Source organism: Oncorhynchus keta, chromosome 14 (assembly GCF_023373465.1).
Source record: "Oncorhynchus keta strain PuntledgeMale-10-30-2019 chromosome 14, Oket_V2, whole genome shotgun sequence".
NCBI lineage: Eukaryota > Metazoa > Chordata > Actinopteri > Salmoniformes > Salmonidae > Oncorhynchus > Oncorhynchus keta.
In genome coordinates this window covers 5100105-5124078 of record NC_068434.1, presented here as the reverse complement: position 1 = coordinate 5124078, position 23974 = coordinate 5100105, and the positions used below count along the sequence as shown (strand labels likewise).

Sequence of the window (23974 nt, the reverse complement as noted above, 5' to 3'; positions counted from 1 at the left end):
ACCTGTAACCACATATTGACCTGTAACTATAAACCACATATTGACCTGTATCTATAAACCACATATTGACCTGTATCTATAAACCACATATTGACCTGTATCTATAAACCACATATTGACCTGTAACTATAAACCACATATTGACCTGTAACTATAAACCACATATTGACCTGTATCTATAAACCACATATTGACCTGTATCTATAAACCACATATTGACCTGTAACTATAAACCACATATTGACCTGTATCAATAAACCACATATTGACCTGTATCTATAAACCACATATTGACCTGTATCTATAAACCACATATTGACCTGTAACCACATATTGACCTGTATCTATAAACCACATATTGACCTGTATCTATAAACCACATATTGACCTGTATCTATAAACCACATATTGACCTGTATCTATAAACCACATATTGACCTGTATCTATAAACCACATATTGACCTGTAACTATAAACCACATATTGACCTGTAACTATAAACCACATATTGACCTGTATCTATAAACCACATATTGACCTGTATCTATAAACCACATATTGACCTGTAACTCCTCTGATTGCCATGGTGATCTCTGTCTGCTTCTTGGCTTCTATAAAGAGCTCGTCTCGTCCCTCGACCATGAACAGCACGGTTAGAGCTGCTAGGTGAGCCCCAGCGGAGTGGCCGATTAACACCATGTTATCCTGCACAGACAACATAGTGGATATCAGTACCTGTTAACTGTTTATTACCCACTTTACAAACTAAAAATGAACAGTTTATGAACGACTAACACAATGTTATCCTGCACACAGACAACGTAGTGAAGTGAATAATCTACCAATGTGTTATAACAGCTTATTACACCTTTAGAAACTATATACAGTGGGGCAAAAAAGTATTTAGTCAGCCACCAATTGTGTAAGTTCTCCCACTTAAAAAGATGAGAGAGGCCTGTAATGTTCATCATAGGTCCACTTCAACTATGACAGACAAAATGAGAAAAACAATCCAGAAAATCACATTGTAGGATTTTTAATGAATTTATTTGCAAATTATGGTGGAAAGTAAAGTATTTGGTCAATAACAAAAGTTTATCTCAATACTTTGTTATATACCCTTTGTTGGCAATGACAGAGGTCAAATGTTTTCTGTAAATACTAGCAACAGTGTGTGAAAACCTTGTGAAGACTTACAGAAAACGTTTGACCTCTGGTGCGGCAGCGTAGCCTAGTGGTTAGAGCGTTGGACTAGTAACCGGAAGGTTGCGAGTTCAAAAAACCCCCGAGCTGACAAGGTGTCGTTCTGCCCCTGAACAGGCAGTTAACCCACTGTTCCCAGGCCGTCATTGAAAATAAGAATATGTTCTTAACTGACTTGCCTGGTTAAATAAAGGTAAAATTAAATAAAAAAATAATTTCATTAAAAATCCTACAATGTGATTTTCTGGATTTTTTTTCTTCTAAATTTGTCTGTCATAGTTGAAGTGTCCCTATGATGAAAATTACAGGCCTCTCTCATCTTTTTAAGTGGGAGAACTTGCACAATTGGTGGCTGACTAAATACTTTTTTCGCCCCACTGTATTAACTTACAGGTTAGTGTTTATTAACCTTATAAAGGGTATTGTAACACTATATTGTCCTGTGAATAGACAACAGACACAGGAGGGTGTATATAAACATTGCATTGATGAATAATCTTCAGTTAAGGGCCTCATAAAAACGTAACATCCCATTGACGTCAATGCATTCAAGTGTAAATGCCAAATAAACTAGTTTGAATAGGCCTCTGTGATACACACCAACGTGTTACACTGTAATTGTGAAACCTGAATTCATCTACTGTTTGCATCGCTTACTTTGTCAAAGTTGAACTTATGGCCGTTCTCCCTCGCCCAAACGAGACAGTCGGCAATATCTTGAACCATACACAAAACATTACCCTGGAAAGAAGATTAAAGTCATATTCAATGTGTACGCTCGCTCACTGAATATGACAGAGACTATGTCCTTTAAATTATTATTGGTTTGTTTCAGCTCTATTGTTATGGTCGTGGAGGGAGTCTTACCTTTGGGTAGGTGCAATAGTCCGGGCAGATCACCGTTGCGCTGAGCTCCTTAGCCATCTGCATGGCCAGTAGACAGTATATGGACCTCTCCCCTGAACCCCAGCCTCCCCCGTATATAAACACTACCACGGGCACCGGTCCACTGCCTGGCTGGCCCACCGTGGGAGAATAATACAAGTCCAGCCGGTTGCTACGACGACCAAACGTGATGCCCTTAAGAAAGACGAGAGGAAGGAGAAGAAGAAGAAGCAGTGACGCTTTCACATTCAGTACATAGCTCCTATTATCACCACAGTCAGCTCCTATTATCACCACAGTCAGCTCCTATTATCACTACAGTCAGCTCCTATTATCACCACAGTCAGCTCCTATTATCACCACAGTCAGCTCCTATTATCACTACAGTCAGCTCCTATTATCACCACAGTCAGCTCCTATTATCACCACAGTCAGCTCCTATTATCACCACAGTCAGCTCCTATTATCACCACAGTCAGCTCCTATTATCACCACAATCAGCTCCCATTATCACCACAGTCAGCTCCTATTATCACCACAGTCAGCTCCTATTATCACTACAGTCAGCTCCTATTATCACCACAGTCAGCTCCTATTATCACCACAGTCAGCTCCCATTATCACCACAGTCGGCTCCCATTATCACCACAGTCAGCTCCCATTATCACCACAATCAGCTCCCATTATCACCACAGTCAGCTCCTATTATCACCACAGTCAGCTCATATTATCACCACAGTCAGCTCCTATTATCACCACAGTCAGCTCATATTATCACCACAGTCAGCTCCTATTATCACCACAGTCAGCTTCTATTATCACTACAGTCAGCTCCTATTATCACTACAGTCAGCTTCTATTATCACCACAATCAGCTCCCATTATCACCACAGTCAGCTCCCATTATCACCACAGTCAGCTCCCATTATCACCACAGTCAGCTCCTATTATCACCACAGTCAGCTCCCATTATCACCACAGTCAGCTCCCATTATCACCACAGTCAGCTCCTATTATCACTACAGTCAGCTCCCATTATCACCACAGTCAGCTCCCATTATCACCACAGTCAGCTCCCATTATCACCACAGTCAGCTCCCATTATCACCACAGTCAGCTCCTATTATCACCACAGTCAGCTCCCATTATCACCACAGTCAGCTCCTATTATCACTACAGTCAGCTCCCATTATCACCACAGTCAGCTCCCATTATCACCACAGTCGGCTCCCATTATCACCACAGTCAGCTCCTATTATCACCACAATCAGCTCCCATTATCACCACAGTCAGCTCCTATTATCACCACAGTCAGCTCCTATTATCACTACAGTCAGCTCCTATTATCACCACAGTCAGCTCCTATTATCACCACAGTCAGCTCCCATTATCACCACAGTCGGCTCCCATTATCACCACAGTCAGCTCCCATTATCACCACAATCAGCTCCCATTATCACCACAGTCAGCTCCTATTATCACCACAGTCAGCTCCCATTATCACCACAGTCGGCTCCCATTATCACCACAGTCAGCTCCTATTATCACCACAATCAGCTCCCATTATCACCACAGTCAGCTCCTATTATCACCACAGTCAGCTCCTATTATCACCACAGTCAGCTCCTATTATCACCACAGTCAGCTCCTATTATCACTACAGTCAGCTCCTATTATCACCACAGTCAGCTCCTATTATCACCACAGTCAGCTCCCATTATCACCACAGTCGGCTCCCATTATCACCACAGTCAGCTCCCATTATCACCACAATCAGCTCCCATTATCACCACAGTCAGCTCCTATTATCACCACAGTCAGCTCATATTATCACCACAGTCAGCTCCTATTATCACCACAGTCAGCTCCTATTATCACCACAGTCAGCTCCTATTATCACCACAGTCAGCTCCTATTATCACCACAGTCAGCTTCTATTATCACTACAGTCAGCTCCTATTATCACTACAGTCAGCTCCTATTATCACCACAGTCAGCTCCCATTATCACTACAGTCAGCTCCTATTATCACCACAGTCAGCTCCTATTATCACCACAGTCAGCTCCTAATATCACTACAGTCAGCTCCTATTATCACTACAGTCAGCTCCTATTATCACTACAGTCAGCTCCTATTATCACCACAGTCGGCTCCTATTATCACCACAGTCGGCTCCTATTATCACTACAGTCAGCTCCTATTATCACCACAGTCAGCTCCTATTATCACCACAGTCAGCTCCTATTATCACCACAGTCAGCTCCTATTATCACCACAGTCAGCTCCTATTATCACCACAGTCAGCTCCTATTATCACCACAGTCAGCTCCTATTATCACCACAGTCAGCTCCTATTATCAGCACAGTGAGCTCTGCATAATCAGAAAAGAAATGACTATAATCATCCTCTACCACTATTCGTGGAGAAAATATTTTTTGAAAACCTCAGAATAAAAGATTTATAAACTCAGCAAAAAAAGAAACGTCCCTTTTTCAGGTCCCTGTCTTTAATTAGATAATTAGTAAAATTAGTAAAAATCCAAATAACTTCACAGATCTTCATTGTAAAGGGTTTAAACACTGTTTCCCATGCTTGTTCAATGAACCATAATCAATTAATGAACATGCACCTGTGGAACGGTCGTTAAGACACTAACAGTTTACAGACGGTAGGCAACTAAGGTCACAGTTATGAAAACGTAGGACACTAAAGAGGACTTTCTACTGACTCTGAAAAACACCAAAAGAAAGATGCCCAGGGTCCCTGCTCATCTGTGTGAATGTGCAAGGAGGCATGAGGACTGCAGACCACGTGTAACAACACCTGCACAGGATCGGTACATCCGAACATCACACCTGCGGGACAGGAACAGCAACAACAACTGCCCGAGTTACACCAGGAACGCACAAATCCCTCCATCAGTGCTCAGACTGTCCGCAATAGGCTGAGAGAGGCTGGACTGAGGGCTTGCAGGCCTGTTGTAAGGCAGATCCTCACCAGACATCACTGACAACAACGTCACCTATGGGCACAAACCGACCATCGGTGGACCAGACAGAACTGGCAAAAAGTGCTCTTCACTGATGAGTTGCGGTTTTATCTCACCAGGGATAATGGTCAGATTCACGTTTATCGTTGAAGGAATGAGCGTTACACCGAGGCCTGTACTCTGGAGCGGGATCGATTTGGAGGTGGAGGGTCCGTCATGGTCTGGGGCGGTGTGTCACAGCATCATCAGACTGAGCTTGTCATTGCAGGCAATCTCAACGCTGTTACAGGGAAGACATCCTCCTCCCTCATGTGGTACCCTTCCTGCAGGCTCATCCTGACATGACAATGCCACCAGCCATACTGCTCATTCTGTGCGTGATTTCCTGCGAGACAGGAATGTCAGTGTTCTGCCATGGCCAACGAAGAGCCCAGATCTCAATCACATTAAGCACGCCTGGGAACTGTTGGATCGGAGGGTGAGGGCTAGGGCCATTCCCCCCAGAAATGTCTGGGACCTTAGATCGGAGGGTGAGGGCTAGGGCCATTCCCCCCAGAAATGTCCAGGAACTTGCAGGTTCCTTGGTGGAAGAGTGGGGTAACATCTCCCAACAAGACCTGGCAAATCTGGTGCAGTCCATGAGGAGGAGATGCACTGCAGTACTTAATGCAGCTGGTGGCCACACCAGATACTGACTGTAACTTTTGACCCCCCTTTGTTCAGGGACACATTATTCCATGTTAAGTTTGCTGAAAATACGCAGTTGACGTTTCTTTTTTTGCTGAGTTTGTAATACCATAGAATCTTTCATTTGGACTTTTACCCATTTTTCTCCCCAATTTCGTGGTCTTGTCCTATCGCTGCAACTGCCCTACAGACTCGGGAGAGGCAAAGGTTGAGAGCCATGCGTCCTCCGAAACACGACCCTGCCAAGCCGTACTGCTTCTTGACACACTGCTCGCTTAACCCGGAAGCCAGCCGCACCAATGTGTGAAACACCGTCCAGCTGGTGCCTGTCCCGCCACAAGGAATCACGACTGGCAAAACCCTCCGCTAACCCGGACGACGCTGGGCAAAACCCTCCGCTAACCCGGACGACGCTGGGCCAAACCCTCCGCTAACCCGGACGACGCTGGGCCAAACCTTCCGCTAACCCGGACGACGCTGGGCCAAACCCTCCGCTAACCCGGACGATGCTGGGCCAAACCTTCCGCTAACCCGGACGACGCTGGGCCAAACCCTCCGCTAACTCGGACGACGCTGGGCAAAACCCTCCGCTAACCCAGACGAAGCTGGGCCAAACCCTCCGCTAACCCGGACGACGCTGGGCAAAACCCTCCGCTAACCCAGACGAAGCTGGGCAAAACCCTCCGCTAACCCGGACGACGCTGGGCCAAACCCTCCGCTAACCCGGACGACGCTGGGCAAAACCCTCCGCTAACCCGGACGACGCTGGGCCAATTGTGCACCGCCTCATGGGGCTCTCGGTCACGGGTCTGTAGTGACGCCTACGCCACACGGGAGGACTAACTAACCTGGTTTTCTACATGACCTTTTCATAATGATTGTGGTTTTCTACATTATCCTTTCATAATGCTTGTGGTTTTCTACATTACCTTTGCATAATGATTGTCTTTTTCCACATTACCTTTTCATAATGATTGTGGTTTTCTACATTACCTTTTCATAATGCTTGTGGTTTTCTACAGTACCGTTTCATAGTGCTTGCAGTTTTAAACATTACCTTTTCATAATGATTGTGGTTTTCTACATTACCTTTTCATAATGCTTGTGGTTTTCTACATGACTTTTTCATAGTGCTTGTGGTTTAAACATGGCCTTTTCATAATGCTTGTGGTTTTCTACATTACCCTTTCATAATGCTTGTGGTTTTCTACATTACCTTTTCATAGTGCTTGCAGTTTTAAACATTACCTTTTCATAATGATTGTGGTTTTCTACATGACCTTTTCATAATGCTTGTGGTTTTCTACATGACCTTTTCATAATGATTGTGGTTTTCTACATTACCTTTTCATAATGATTGTGGTTTTCTACATTACCTTTTCATAATGCTTGTGGTTTCTACATTGCCTTTTCATAATGCTTGTGGTTTTCTACATTACCTTTTCATAATGATTGTGGTTTTCTACATTACCTTTTCATAATGCTTGTGTTTTTCTACATTACCTTTTCATAATGCTTGTGGTTTTCTACATTACCTTTTCATAATGCTTGTGGTTTTCTACATTACCTTTTCATAATGCTTGTGGTTTTCTACATTACCTTTTCATAATGCTTGTGGTTTTCTACATTCTTGTACCAGGACTTCCACTGGAAGTAGAGTTTGCCGTACTGGAAGTATTTCAGCATCTCCAGCACAGCTCTAGTAAGACAGTATATCCTCCTGGGGAGGAAGGACACACACACACACACACAGACACACACACACACACACACACACACACACACACACACACACACACACACACACACACACACACACACACACACACACACACACACACACAGACACAGACACAGACACAGACACGCACACGCACACAGACAGACAGACAGACAGACAGACAGACAGACAGACAGACAGACAGACAGACAGACAGACAGAGACACACACAATGTTTTATGAGAAGAGTTCATATCAGAACCAAGAATAAATATTAGTCCCGCTTTCCAGACTCATGGAGACTATAAATATCAGAACCTCAGAACTGTATCTGAGTCCCAAATGGCACCCTATTCCCTACATAGTGCACTACTTTAGACTAGGGCCTGTAGGGAATAGGGTGCCCTTTGGGAGAGTAGTGCACTATATAGAAAATAGGGTGGCATTTGGAAAGCACCCAATATATTAGCCTAGACAAGATTAGAGATGGAACGTTATGTTACCTTGGCTTCAGCGCCTCAATGTACTTTTTATAGCCAGGCTTGTTCGGCCAGCCATACATCCACTGGGCCACGAGAGAGATGGAGTAGGGGATGCCCACTAACAGGGCCCCTGCAGCCATGGGTAGAGACACATTGTACTTCAGTCCAATCCTAGAAGAAAGAGAGAGAGAGCGAGAGAGAGAGAGAGAGAGAGAGAAAGAGAGAGAGAGAGAAAGAGAAAGAGAGCGAGAACGAGAGAGAGCGAGAGAGAGTGAGACAGAGAACGAGAGAGAGAAAGAGAATGCGAGAAAGAGAGAGTGAGAGAGAACGAGAGAGAGAAAGAGAATGTGAGAGAGAGAGCGAGAGAGAGAGGGAGAGAAAGAGAGAGAACGAGAGCGAGAGAGAGAGAACGAGCGAGCGAGAGTGAGAGAGAGAATGAGAGAGAGAAAGAGAAAGAGAGCGAGAGCGAGAATGAGAGAGAGCGAGAGAGTGAGACAGAGAACGAGAGAGAGAGAACGAGAGAGCGAGAGAAAGAGAGTGAGAGAGAATGAGAGAGAACGAGAGAGCGAGATAATGAGAGTGAGAGCGAGAACGAGAGAGAAAGAGAGAGAGAGTGAGACAGAGAACGAGAGAGAGAAAGAGAATGCAAGAGAGAGGGAGAGAAAGAGAGCGAGAGAGAGAACGAGAGAGCGAGAGAAAGAGAGTGAGAGAGAGAATGAGAGAGAAAGAGAGAGAGAGAGAGAGAGAGAGAGAGAGAGAGAGAGAGAGAGTGAGATAGAGAGAGAGAGAGAGAGAGAGAGAGAGAGAGAGAGAGGGCAATCAGCAAGTCACAGTTGAGAATATTCTTAAGGACGTTACATAGCACTGGTATTGTAGATATGCAAATAAAATGCTTAGATAAAGTGCCTTCATCTGAAGATAGCTAGCTGAAACAACCACATATCACAGTGCCTTCATCTAAAGATAGCTAGCTGAGACAACCACATATCACAGTGTATTCATCTGAAGATAGCTAGCTGAGACAACCACATATCACAGTGCCTTCATCTGAAGATAGCTAGCTGAGACAACCACATATCACAGTGTATTCATCTGAAGATAGCTAGCTGAGACAACCACATATCACAGTGCCTTCATCTGAATATAGCTAGCTGAGACAACCACATATCACAGTGTATTAATCTGAAGATAGCTTGCTGAGACAACCACATATCATAGTGTATTCATCTGAAGATAGCTCGCTGAGACAACCACATATCACAGTGTATTAATCTGAAGATATCTAGCTGAGACAACCACATATCACAGTGTATTCATCTGAAGATAGCTAGCTGAGACAACCACATATCACAGTGTATTAATCTGAAGATATCTAGCTGAGACAACCACATACCACAGTGTATTAATCTGAAGATAGCTAGCTGAGACAACCACATATCACAGTGTATTCATCTTAAGATAGCGAGAGACAACCACAGTCAAATATGAAGTATACAGACATGTCATTCCAGCTAAACAACGGATATATAGCGTTTGCAACTTAAATCTATGAATGAAAAAAAATCTGAGAACAGTAATATGTTACACACAGGAAGGTAGGTACCCATAAGCAAAAAAAAAAAAATGTATTGTGAAAAATAGGGTTTGGAAATAAACTCTTCAATGTTATTTCTGAGTATGCTACTCACATGTTTACTGATCCAAATTGAAGAGATGTATCTCTGAAACTGGTTCTGGAACTGGTTCTGGTTCTAGAACTGGTTCTGGAACTGGTTCTGGTTCTAGAACTGGTTCTGGAACTGGTCCTGGTTCTAGAACTGGTGCCTAGATGAGAAAAGGGAAGATAGACAGTTACACCATTAGACCAAAATCATCCGTAGCCAATCAAAACAACAAAAGGTCCAGATCTAGGATCATAACGAGTTAATTATTTGAAGCAGGTGTGTTAGTGCCCTGGGTGGAACATAAACATGCACCTGAAGCTCTCCAGGACTGAAGTTGAAGACCCCTGGCTGTTCCAATAAGCTGAGGCAGACTGGTAAACATGCACCTGAAGCTCTCCAGGACTGAAGTTGAAGACCCCTGGCTGTTCCAATAAGCTGAGGCAGACTGGTAAACATGCACCTCAAGCTCTCCAGGACTGAAGTTGAAGACCCCTGGCTGTTCCAATAAGCTGAGGCAGACTGGTAAACATGCACCTCAAGCTCTCCAGGACTGAAGTTGAAGACCCCTGGCTGCTCCAATAAGCCGAGGCAGACTGGTAAACATGCACCTCAAGCTCTCCAGGACTGAAATTGAAGAACCCTGGCTGCTCCAATAAGCTGAGGCAGACTGGAAAGTTTCCTGTTCCAACATTCTACCATGCAATTAGTTCTGACAGTGCAAAGTTCTATATTCCATTCCCCTATGATAGGTTATCTGTAGGCTAGATCTGGGTCAAGGTGCCCTGGACCAGAGCTTGTCTATCTTCAGATTGTCATAGCAACTAAATACAAAGAAAAGGTCCACGCTGTGATATGTATTTTTTGTTGCATTGACAGTTGCTTAAACATATTGTTCATTTTTGTAATACTTCCTACACATGGCTTTGGCAACCACGGCAACCATCCATTCAAGACAATAAAGTTTTTATGCTAAATACGGTATTTTAATGCAACATAATACCATAGTGCTGACCTGGGGCTGAGTGCTGAAGCTGGACCAGGCATTACCAGGTGCTGAGTACTGAAGCTAGACCAGGCATTACCAGGTGCTGAGTGCTGAAGCTAGACCAGGCATTACCAGGTGCTGAGTGCTGAAGCTAGACCAGGCATTACCAGGTGCTGAATACTGACGATAGACCAGGCATTACCATGTTCTGAGTACTGAAGCTAGACCAGGCATTACCAGGTGCTGAGTGCTGAAGCTAGACCAGGCATTACCAGGTGCTGAGTGCTGAAGCTAGACCAGGCATTACCAGGTGCTGAATACTGACGATAGACCAGGCATTACCATGTGCTGAGTGCTGACGATAGACCAGGCATTACCAGGTGCTGAATACTGACGATAGACCAGGCATTACCAGGTGCTGAGTGCTGAAGCTGGACCAGGCATTACCAGGTGCTGAGTACTGAAGCTAAACCAGGCATTACCATGTTCTGAGTACTGAAGCTAGACCAGGCATTACCAGGTGCTGAGTACTGAAGCTAGACCAGGCATTACCAGGTGCTGAGTATTGAAGCTAGACCAGGCATTACCATGTTCTGAGTACTGAAGCTAGACCAGGCATTACCAGGTGCTGAGTGCTGAAGCTAGACCAGGCATTACCAGGTGTTGAGTATTGAAGCTAGACCAGGCATTACCAGGTGCTGAGTACTGAAGCTAGACCAGGCATTACCAGGTGCTGAGTGCTGAAGCTAGACCAGGCATTACCAGGTGCTGAGTGCTGAAGCTAGACCAGGCATTACCAGGTAATAAGCACTGACGCTAGACCAGGCATTACCATGTGCTGAGTGCTGAAGCTAGACCAGGCATTAACAGGCATCAAAGCCTGTTGGATGACAACTTGTTTTTAACTAGGACAGAAGAATTGACTGTCTTTTTCCGACATAACATAGGTACAGCAGAGCCCGTTATTGTATGGGACACTTTTAAAATGTGCTTTTTGAGGCCATACAATTCATACTCTAAACCAAAAGCAATTTAGGTCAAAAGAGTCCATATTATCAAATGAAATGGAAGGACTACCAATGATGAATGAATGCACCAAATTATTTTTTAATCTTCAACATAGAAATGTTACCAAAAATAATTTACTGAAACTTGTTACAAATGGCGGAGTCACCCATGATTCACCAAATGATATTTAGAAAGAGGAAGTAAAGTATTTTAAACATGTTTTGGTTTCAGTCTCCTCCATCTCTTCTAACAGAAGATAATGGATGTTTTATCTGTTAATAATGTCAAATTAACATCTGAACAGAAAGACTCATGTGAAGGTAAATTACAGAGGAGGAACTTCTTGATGGAATTGGGGCCTTTAAGTCTGGGAAAACTCCAGGGCTGGATGGCATACCAGTGGAGGTATACCAAACTCCAGGGCTGGATGGCATACCAGTGGAAGTATACCAAACTCCAGGGCTGGATGGCATACCAGTGGAAGTATACCAAACTCCAGGGCTGGATGGCATACCAGTGGAAGTATACCAAACTCCAGGGCTGGATGACATACCAGTGGAGGTATACCAAACTCCAGGGCTGGATGACATACCAGTGGAAGTATACCAAACTCCAGGGCTGGATGGCATACCAGTGGAAGTATACCAAACTCCAGGGCTGGATGACGTACCAGTGGAAGTATACCAAACTCCAGGGCTGGATGGCATACCAGTGGAAGTATACCAAACTCCAGGGCTGGATGGCATACCAGTGGAAGTATACCAAACTCCAGGGCTGGATGGCGTACCAGTGGAAGTATACCAAACTCCAGGGCTGGATGGCATACCAGTGGAAGTATACCAAACTCCAGGGCTGGATGGCATACCAGTGGAAGTATACCAAACTCCAGGGCTGGATGGCATACCAGTGGAAGTATACCAAACTCCAGGGCTGGATGACGTACCAGTGGAAGTATACCAAACTCCAGGGCTGGATGGCATACCAGTGGAAGTATACCAAACTCCAGGGCTGGATGGCATACCAGTGGAAGTATACCAAACTCCAGGGCTGGATGGCATACCAGTGGAAGTATACCAAACTCCAGGGCTGGATGGCATACCAGTGGAAGTATACCAAACTCCAGGGCTGGATGGCATACCAGTGGAAGTATACCAAACTCCAGGGCTGGATGACGTACCAGTGGAAGTATACCAAACTCCAGGGCTGGATGGCATACCAGTGGAAGTATACCAAACTCCAGGGCTGGATGGCATACCAGTGGAGGTATACCAAACTCCAGGGCTGGATGACATACCAGTGGAAGTATACCAAACTCCAGGGCTGGATGGCATACCAGTGGAGGTATACCAAACTCCAGGGCTGGATGACATACCAGTGGAAGTATACCAAACTCCAGGGCTGGATGACATACCAGTGGAAGTTTCCCAACTCCAGGGCTGGATGGCATACCAGTGGAAGTATACCAAACTCCAGGGCTGGATGGCATACCAGTGGAAGTATACCAAACTCCAGGGCTGGATGGCGTACCAGTGGAAGTATACCAAACTCCAGGGCTGGATTGCATACCAGTGGAAGTATACCAAACTCCAGGGCTGGATGGCATACCAGTGGAAGTATACCAAACTCCAGGGCTGGATGGCATACCAGTGGAAGTATACCAAACTCCAGGGCTGGATGGCATACCAGTGGAAGTATACCAAACTCCAGGGCTGGATGTCATACCAGTGGAAGTATATCAAACTCCAGGGCTGGATGACATACCGGTGGAAGTATACCAAACTCCAGGGCTGGATGGCATACCAGTGGAGGTATACCAAACTCCAGGGCTGGATGTCATACCAGTGGAGGTATACCAAACTCCAGGGCTGGATGACATACCAGTGGAAGTATACCAAACTCCAGGGCTGGATGGCGTACCAGTGGAAGTATACCAAACTCCAGGGCTGGATGGCATACCAGTGGAAGTATACCAAACTCCAGGGCTGGATGGCATACCAGTGGAAGTATACCAAACTCCAGGGCTGGATGGCATACCAGTGGAAGTATACCAAACTCCAGGGCTGGATGGCATACCAGTGGAAGTATACCAAACTCCAGTGCTGGATGGCATACCGGTGGAAGTATACCAAACTCCAGGGCTGGATGGCATACCAGTGGAATGTATACCAAACTCCAGGGCTGGATGGCATACCAGTGGAAGTATACCAAACTCCAGGGCTGGATGGCATACCAGTGGAAGTATACCAAACTCCAGGGCTGGATGGCATACCAGTGGAAGTATACCAAACTCCAGGGCTGGATGGCATACCAGTGGAAGTATACCAAACTCCAGGGCTGGATGACATACCAGTGGAAGTATACCAAACTCCAGGGCTGGATGGCGTACCAGTGGAAGTATACCAAACTCCAGGGCTGGATGACATACCAGTGGAAGTATACCAAACTCCAGGGCTGGATGGCGTACCAGTGGAAGTATACCAAACTCCAGGGCTGGATGGCATACCAGTGGAAGTATACCAAACTCCAGGGCTGGATGGCATACCAGTGGAAGTATACCAAACTCCAGGGCTGGATGGCATACCAGTGGAAGTATACCAAACTCCAGGGCTGGATGGCATACCAGTGGAAGTATACCAAACTCCAGGGCTGGATGGCATACCAGTGGAAGTATACCAAACTCCAGGGCTGGATGGCATACCAGTGGAAGTATACCAAACTCCAGGGCTGGATGGCATACTGGTGGAAGTATACCAAACTCCAGGGCTGGATGGCATACCGGTGGAAGTATACCAAACTCCAGGGCTGGATGGCATACCAGTGGAAGTATACCAAACTCCAGGGCTGGATGACATACCGGTGGAAGTATACCAAACTCCAGGGCTAGATGGCGTACCAGTGGAAGTATACCAAACTCCAGGGCTGGATGGCATACCAGTGGAAGTATACCAAACTCCAGGGCTGGATGGCATACCGGTGGAAGTATACCAAACTCCAGGGCTAGATGGCGTACCAGTGGAAGTATACCAAACTCCAGGGCTGGATGGCGTACCAGTGGAAGTATACCAAACTCCAGGGCTGGATGGCATACCAGTGGAAGTATACCAAACTCCAGGGCTGGATGGCATACCGGTGGAAGTATACCAAACCATTTTTGATATACTCAAAGGACCATTATTAGCATGTTTTAACCACTCCTATATGAATGGTAGATTATCAGACACGCAACAAGAAGGACTGATTTCATTATTACTGAAACAGGATCCAAGTGGTATATATAAAGATCATATAAAGATCCAGTCCATTTGTGATGCAAAAATTCTAGCAAAATGCATGCACACTGTACATCAATTATTCTATTGTGACTGTATGTTTGTTTATCCCATGTGTAACTCTGTGTTGTTGTTTTTGTCGCACTGCTTTGCTTTATCTTGGCCAGATCGCAATGGTAAATGAGAACTTGTTCTCAACTGGCCTACCTGGTTAAATAAAGGTGAAATAAAATAAAAAATAAAATAGCGCACAGAATTAAAAAGGTATTGTTGGATATTATTCATCCAAATCAGACAAGTTTTTTTTTTACATGGACGATACATTGGAGATAATATAAGACAAGTACTGGAAACAATGGAACACTATGAAAAATCTGGAAAACCAGGCCTGGTATTCATAGCTTACTTTGAAAAGGCTTTTGTAAAGTACGACCAGAATATATATATAAATGTTAAAATATAAATATTTAAATATTTATATATAAATAATATATAATATAAATAATATATATATATATAAATGCCTGGAATATTTCAATTTTGGAGAATCTCTTCTAAAATTGGTTGTAGTTATGTATAGTAACCCTTTGTGTAAAATAGTAAATAAAGGTCTACTTTTTCGAAAGTATTAAACTGTCAAGAGGCGTAAAACAAGGTTGCCCACTATCGGCATATCTATTTATTATGGCCATTGAAATGTTAGCTGTTAAAATTAGATCCAACAATAATATCAAGGGATTAGAAATACAGGTCTTAAAAACAAAAGGTGTCATTGGACATTGATTGATTCATGTTTTATAAACTAGTAATAATAATAATAATACTAATGATAATAATAATAATAATAATAATAATGATAAAAATAATAATGATAATAATAATAATAGTGATAATAATAATGATAATAATAATAATACTAATGATAATAATAATGATAATAATAATAATGATAATAATAATAACAATAATAATAATGATAATAATAATGATAATAATAATGGTAATAATAATAATGATAATAATAATAATAATGATGATAATAATGATGATAATAATAATAATAATGATAATAATAATAATAATAATAATAACAATAATAATAATGATAATAATAATAATGATAATAATAATGATATTAGTCATTATAAAAATAATAATAATGATAATAATAATAATGATGATAATAATGATAATAATAATGATAATAATAATAATAACAATAATAATAATGATAATAATGCTAATAATAATAATGATAATAATAATGATAATAATAATAATAACAATAATAATAATGATAATAATGCTAATAATAATAATGATAATAATAATGATAATAATAATGGTAATAATAATAATGATAATAATAATGATAATAGTAATTATAATAATAATCTAGATACTTTTTCTAACCTCTCTGGATTATATCCAAATTACTTATTGGATTATTATTACTTAATAATGACTTATTTATTTAGTTATTACTTATTATTACTAAAATCTACAACTTTACATTACCGTGTAGTCAACCAATAAAAGTCATATCCCAGTTTACCCAGATTAACTCTTTAGTCAGATCCCAGTTTACCCAGATTAACTCTTTAGTCATATCCCAGTTTACCCTGATTAACTCTTTAGTCATATCCCAGTTTACCCAGATTAACTCTTTAGTCAGATCCCAGTTTACCCAGATTAACTCTTTAGTCATATCCCAGTTTACCCTGATTAACTCTTTAGTCATATCCCAGTTTACCCAGATTAACTCTTTAGTCAGATCCCAGTTTACCCAGATTAACTCTTTAGTCATATCCCAGTTTACCCTGATTAACTCTTTAGTCAGATCCCAGTTCACCCTGATTAACTCTTTAGTCAGATCCCAGTTTACCCTGATTAACACTTTAGTCATATCCCAGTTTACCCTGATTAACTCTTTAGTCAGATCCCAGTTTACCCTGATTAACTCTTTAGTCAGATCCCAGTTTACCCTGATTAACTATTTAGTCAGATCCCAGTTTACCCTGATTAACTCTTTAGTCATATCCCAGTTTACCCTGATTAACTCTTTAGTCAGATCCCAGTTTACCCTGATTAACTCTTTAGTCATATCCCAGTTTACCCAGATTAACTATTTAGTCAGATCCCAGTTTACCCTGATTAACTCTTTAGATCCCAGTTTACCCTGATTAACTCTTTAGATCCCAGTTTACCCTGATTAACTCTTTAGTCAGATCCCAGTTTACCCTGATTAACTCTTTAGTCATATCCCAGTTTACCCAGATTAACTTTTTAGTCATATCCCAGTTTACCCTGATTAACTCTTTAGTCATACCTCAGTTTACCCTGATTAACTCTTTAGTCAGATCCCAGTTTACCCTGATTAACTCTTTAGTCATATCCCAGTTTACCCTGATTAACTCTTTAGTCATATCCCAGTTTACCCTGATTAACTATTTAGTCATATCCCAGTTTACCCTGATTAACTCTTTAGTCATATCCCAGTTTACCCTGATTAACTCTTTAGTCATATCCCAGTTTACCCTGATTAACTCTTTAGTCAGATCCCAGTTCACCCTGATTAACTCTTTAGTCATATCCCAGTTTACCCTGATTAACACTTTAGTCATATCCCAGTTTACCCTGATTAACTCTTTAGTCAGATCCCAGTTTACCCTGATTAACTCTTTAGTCAGATCCCAGTTTACCCTGATTAACTATTTAGTCAGATCCCAGTTTACCCTGATTAACTCTTTAGTCATATCCCAGTTTACCCTGATTAACTCTTTAGTCATATCCCAGTTTACCCTGATTAACTCTTTAGTCATATCCCAGTTTACCCAGATTAACTATTTAGTCAGATCCCAGTTTACCCTGATTAACTCTTTAGATCCCAGTTTACCCTGATTAACTCTTTAGATCCCAGTTTACCCTGATTAACTCTTTAGTCAGATCCCAGTTTACCCTGATTAACTCTTTAGTCATATCCCAGTTTACCCAGATTAACTTTTTAGTCATATCCCAGTTTACCCTGATTAACTCTTTAGTCAGATCCCAGTTTACCCTGATTAACTCTTTAGTCAGATCCCAGTTTACCCTGATTAACTCTTTAGATCCCAGTTTACCCTGATTAACTCTTTAGTCAGATCCCAGTTTACCCTGATTAACTCTTTAGTCATATCCCAGTTTACCCAGATTAACTTTTTAGTCATATCCCAGTTTACCCTGATTAACTCTTTAGTCATACCTCAGTTTACCCTGATTAACTATTTAGTCAGATCCCAGTTTACCCTGATTAACTCTTTAGTCATATCCCAGTTTACCCTGATTAACTCTTTAGTCATATCCCAGTTTACCCTGATTAACTCTTTAGTCATATCCCAGTTTACCCTGATTAACTATTTAGTCATATCCCAGTTTACCCTGATTAACTCTTTAGTCATATCCCAGTTTGCCCTGATTAACTCTTTAGTCATATCCCAGTTTACCCTGATTAACTCTTTAGTCAGATCCCAGTTCACCCTGATTAACTCTTTAGTCATATCCCAGTTTACCCTGATTAACACTTTAGTCATATCCCAGTTTACCCTGATTAACTCTTTAGTCAGATCCCAGTTTACCCTGATTAACTCTTTAGTCAGATCCCAGTTTACCTGGATTAACTATTTAGTCAGATCCCAGTTTACCCTGATTAACTCTTTAGTCATATCCCAGTTTACCCTGATTAACTCTTTAGTCATATCCCAGTTTACCCTGATTAACTCTTTAGTCATATCCCAGTTTACCCAGATTAACTATTTAGTCAGATCCCAGTTTACCCTGATTAACTCTTTAGTCATATCCCAGTTTACCCAGATTAACTCTTTAGTCATATCCCAGTTTACCCTGATTAACTCTTTAGTCAGATCCCAGTTTACCCTGATTAACTCTTTAGATCCCAGTTTACCCTGATTAACTCTTTAGTCAGATCCCAGTTTACCCTGATTAACTCTTTAGTCAGATCCCAGTTTACCCTGATTAACTCTTTAGTCAGATCCCAGTTTACCCTGATTAACTCTTTAGTCATATCCCAGTTTACCCTGATTAACTCTTTAGTCATATCCCAGTTTACCCTGATTAACTCTTTAGTCAGATCCCAGTTTACCTATTGTCTTATGGTCTTGCCTACACCTAGCGACCTGTTTTTAAAAAATTATATGAACAAATAATATTCCATTTTATTTCGAACGACAAGACAGACAAAATTAAAGGGCCATATTTATATAATGAATATGAATCCGGAGGGCAGAAATGGTTAAATATTAAAGCATTAGACCTCTCACTAAATTAATCAGTCATACAAAAGTTATACTTAAATCAGAACTGGTTCTCTAGCAGATTAGTACAAATGTCTCATTCCATGTTCAAGAATGGCTTTTTTCACTTTATTCAGATTACAACCTCTCACTTTCGGTTATTTAAAAATGAAATAATCTCTAAAATATCGCTACAGAGGGTAGTGTGTACGGCCCAGTACATCACTGGGGCCAAGCTTCCTTCCTTCCACAACCTATATACTAGGCGGTGTCAGAGGAAGGCCCAAAAAATGGACCTAGACTCCAATCATCCACTTTTCTCTCTTATACCACACAACAAGTGGTACCGGAGCGCCAAATCTAGGTCCAAAAGGCTGCTTAACAGCTTCTACCCCCCCTTTGTTTTTACACTGCTGCTACTCGCTGTTTATTATCTATGCATAGTCACTTTACTCCTACCTACATGTACAAATGACCTCGACTGACCTGTACCCCCGCACATTAACTCGGTACCGGTACCCCCTGTATATACAGTTGAAGTCAGAATTTACATACACCTTAGCCAACTACATTTAAACTCAGTTTTTTCACAATTCCTGACATTTAATCCTGGTAAAAGTTCCCTGCACTTTATTTTAAGAATGTGAAATGTCAGAATAATAGGAGAGAGAATGATTTATTTCAGCTTTTATTTATTTCATTACATCCCCAGTGGGTCAGAAGTTTACATACAATCAAATAGTATTTGGTAGCATTGCCTTTAAATGGTTTAACTTGGGTCAAATGTTTCGGGTAAACTTCCACAAGCTTCCCACGATAAGTTGGGTGAATTTTGGCCCATTCCTCCTGACAGAGCTGGTGTAACTGAGTCAGGTTTGTAGGCCTCCTTCCTCGCACACACTTTTTCAGTTCTGCCCACAAATTTTCTATGGGAGGTCAGGGCTTTGTGATGGCCACTCCAATACCTTGACTTTGTTGACCGTAAGCCATTTTGCCACAACTTTGGAAGTTTGCTTGGTGTCATTGTCCATTTGGAAGACTAATTTGCGATCAAGCTTTAACTTCCTGACTGATGTCTTGAGACGTTGCTTCAATATATCCACACAATTGTCCTACCTCATGATGCCATCTATTTTATATACCAGTCCCTCCTGCAGCAAATCACCCCCACAACATGATGCTGCCACCCCCATGCTTCACGGTTGGGATGGTGTTCATCGGCTTGCAAGCCTCCCCCTTTTTCCTCCAAACATGACGATGGTCATTATGGCCAAACAGTTACATTTTTGTTTCATCAGACCAGAGGATATTTCCTCAAAAAGTACGATCTTTGTCACCATGTGCAGTTGATATAGGATATAGGTTATGTCGATATAGGACTCGTTTTACTGTGGATATAGATACTTTTGTACCTGTTTCCTCAAGCATCTTAACAAGGTCCTTTGCTGTTGTTCTGGGATTGAATTGCACTTTTCGCACCAAAGTAAGTTCATCTCTAGGGGACAGAACGCGTCTCCTTCCTGAGCGGTATGACGGCTGCGTGGTCCCATGGTGTTTATACTTGCGTACTATTGTTTGTACAGATGAACGTGGTACGTTCAGGCATTTGGAAATTGCTCCCAAGGATGAATCAGACTTGTGGAGGTCTACAATTTCTTTTCAGAGGTCTTGGCTGATTTATATTGATTTTCCCATGATGTCAAGCAAAGAGGCACTGAGTTTGAAGGTAGTTCTTGAAATACACCCACAGGTACACTTCCAATTGGCTCAAATTATGTCAATTAGCCTATCAGAAGCTTCTAAAGCCATGACATCATTTTCTAGAATTTTCCAAGCTGTTTAAAGGCACAGTCAATTTAGTGTGTGTTAACTTCTGACCCACTGGAATTGTGATACAGTGAATTATAAGTGAAATAATCTGTCTGTAAACAATTGTTGGAAACATTACTTGTGTCATGTACAAAGTAGATGTCCTAACCGACTTGCCAAAACTATAGTTTGTTAACAAGAAATTTGTGGTGTGCTTGAAAAATTAGTTTTAATGACTCCAACCTAACACGGAACCCAAACCGGCTGCGCGTCTGCGCCATCGTGTATCCATTTATTTCCATATCAAAACAAACTGAACCAATGACAATTTGGGGACAGGTCGAAAAGCATGGTTAAGGGCTTGTAAAGTAAGCATTTCACAGTCAGGTCTACCTACACCTGTTGTATTCGGGGTGTGTTGTTACACGAAGTTTGATGTGAAATAGATGCGAGGAGGGGTTGAGGGTAGCTGAAGGATGGGAGTAAAAACAAACAAAAGATAACTCATGTAAAATAGATTGTGTCCTTAAAACGTATATTGTATGTATACGCTGGAAGTAGAAAGCTAAGTAATAGTTGTTCACTAGTTTACTCCAATTAGGGAAGGGCCGGTAGGGTTTGTGGAAAATAATCGAGGAAAATATATTTCAACAAGATGTGTGTGATACATACATATATATATATATAAATATATATATTTAAATATGTATAAATATGTATTTTACATGTATATGTGTGTACGTATGTATGAATGTGTAATGTTGTGTATCTAAATACAGAAAGATATATGGAGGATTGGAAATGATGCAGACAATTACTTTGATGGAAGCTACAATCTATCTACACTTTTAAAGATGATCTACCCCTAAACAGGAGATGTAAAACATACAGAAGCACCTGTTATAATCGGATTGTGTTGCATCTCTAGAAACGACTTACCGTTTAGACGGGGTAGGCTACAATGTTTCTTCGTAAACCTATTCCTGCAGGAATTAAAGGTTTGGTGGTTGTATGTAAAAATGTTCAAAGATAAGAAAATATGTTCGGTCTAAATCCCGAATGAAATGTCAGCTATGAAAAAGCATCCAAGGCTCCGGAAAATGGTCCCAAATATATCGCAATTAAAGTCGTATTCCTATACTTGCTATGTCGTGATCTTAAGTATTATATTGTCGTTCCGGGTTTTGGAAAGGTACGTCTTGTTCGAACATAAAAAAAATCGGATTTTACAACAACAGGATGGCGGTATTGAGATATCCGAGGCTGCCCTAAAGTAGGAACATCGAACCGGGTCTACTGTACACCACATTCTTCTTTGCCATTGGTTTATTTCTTAGAAGGCGGGACTACTGGTTACTGTACATTGAAGTTTGATTGGCTATGTGAGTTGTCATTCTGCACACTGTTTTTTTTTTCTTAAAAAATAAACAATATTTATAGGTCAATATTCTCATCTACAATACATCATCGATTTATGAATATTTGGATAGGTCTTGAATAATTATAAAAAAAATATGAAGAATATGAATAAAATATGTTTACAGAACAGCCAATGAAAACAAGGAGAATATACATTTTTTTGGGTTGATGAGGACATTGGGACTGGACTTTCAAGTTTTATTGTTATGTGCACAAGTACAGTGATCTGCCTTTCTTGCATGCTCTTGTAACGGATATGAAACGCTAGCTTTAGTTAGCAGTGGTGCGCGCTAAATAGTGTTTCAATCGGTGACGTCATTTGCTCTGAGACCTTGAAGTAGTGTTTCCCCTTTGCTCTGCAAGGGCCGCGGCTTTTGTGGAGCGATGGGTAACGATGGGTGACTGTTGTTGATGTGTGCAGAGGGTCCCTGGTTCGCGCCCGGGTATGGGCGAGGGGAAGGTCTACATTTATACTGTTACTTTACACTCTTTCTAACAATGCAGCATTCAATATCAGTATGCAAAAAAAGTAACGTGGAACAAAAACACACGAGAAATAAGAAGAACACGATACAAACATTAAATTGCATTATTGTGAGCTGTTTAACTTTCAAGCCTTTACCAAGGCCCCCTGTGATCCCCCCCAGGGAAAATACCCTACCCCACAACTCACCCGTGTGGCGAGGCTCGGTGGAAGAGAGATGTGCTAGGAGTCTCCCTCCAGCTCATAGCAGGCCCTACCTCATAGCTTAGTTCACTAACTCTGCCATGGCTCCAAGGACAAAGCCTATGGGAAAATGAATGGAGTTTTTGAGTTAAATGCTGAAAACAAGGTCTGGGTAAGTAAACACAGGTTTAGGATATCTTAAACATTTTTGTTATTTTGACATACTCTTCAGCTAATTTAACTTTTTGTGAATTTTGAAGCGTTTATGTAATTTTTAAAAAACAACATTTGAAGAAAAGTCGCCATTTTATTCATTACTACATTTAGCTAACATTATAACTTTAGTCCATCCCCTCGCCGATACCCGGGCTCGAACCAGGGACCCTCTGCACACATCAACAACTGACAACCACGAACCACCATCGCTCCACAAAAACAGAGCAAAGGGGGAACCACTACTTCAAGGTCTCAGAGCAAGTGACGTCACCGATTGGAACGCTATTAGCGCGCACCACCGCTAACTAGCTAGCCATTTCACATCAGTTATAATTACATAGATAATCCAGGGCACTGGCGGCTGGTGGAACTTTAATTGGGGAGGATGGGTTTTATAGTAATGGTTGGAAAGAATACATTTTTGACTGTGTTTGACTGTGTTTGATTCCATTCACTCCATTCCAGCCATTATTCTGAGCGGTCCTCCCCTCAGCAGCCCCCTGTGACCCAGAAATTTGTTTTTACCTTTGCCTCGATTTGGCACTATCTTCCAGATCATCATGGCATTTGTAGTTCTTTATGATAGCCACATTAGCAGCTAATTAGCATAAAAAAGTATCCTTGTCTTTAAGAGAGATTTACGCGGTTTTCAATACGTCACCCCAGGGTAAGCCTACACT

At 41.7% G+C, this 23974-nt stretch overlaps 1 protein-coding gene across 2 annotated transcripts in view; it reads right to left on the bottom strand.

Moving 5' to 3' along the window:
* LOC118377113 (uncharacterized) overlaps positions 1-22299 on the bottom strand; it is a 32531-nt gene extending 10232 nt beyond the window's left edge. Inside the window, exons 1-7 of one of the 2 annotated variants that reach the window (XM_052460852.1) lie at positions 21932-22299; positions 9657-9792; positions 7990-8139; positions 7366-7486; positions 2071-2283; positions 1861-1944; positions 564-705 (exon numbers count right to left, since the gene is read on the bottom strand). In XM_052460852.1, coding sequence (XP_052316812.1) covers positions 564-705; positions 1861-1944; positions 2071-2283; positions 7366-7486; positions 7990-8139; positions 9657-9658 — 712 coding nt within the window. In that variant the 5' untranslated portion in view covers positions 9659-9792; positions 21932-22299. Of the gene's footprint in view, positions 1-563; positions 706-1860; positions 1945-2070; positions 2284-7365; positions 7487-7989; positions 8140-9656; positions 9793-9944; positions 10190-21931 lie in introns of those variants that run through there. The other variant, XM_052460851.1, reaches the window with a different exon arrangement.
* Positions 22300-23974: the final 1675 nt, after the last annotated feature.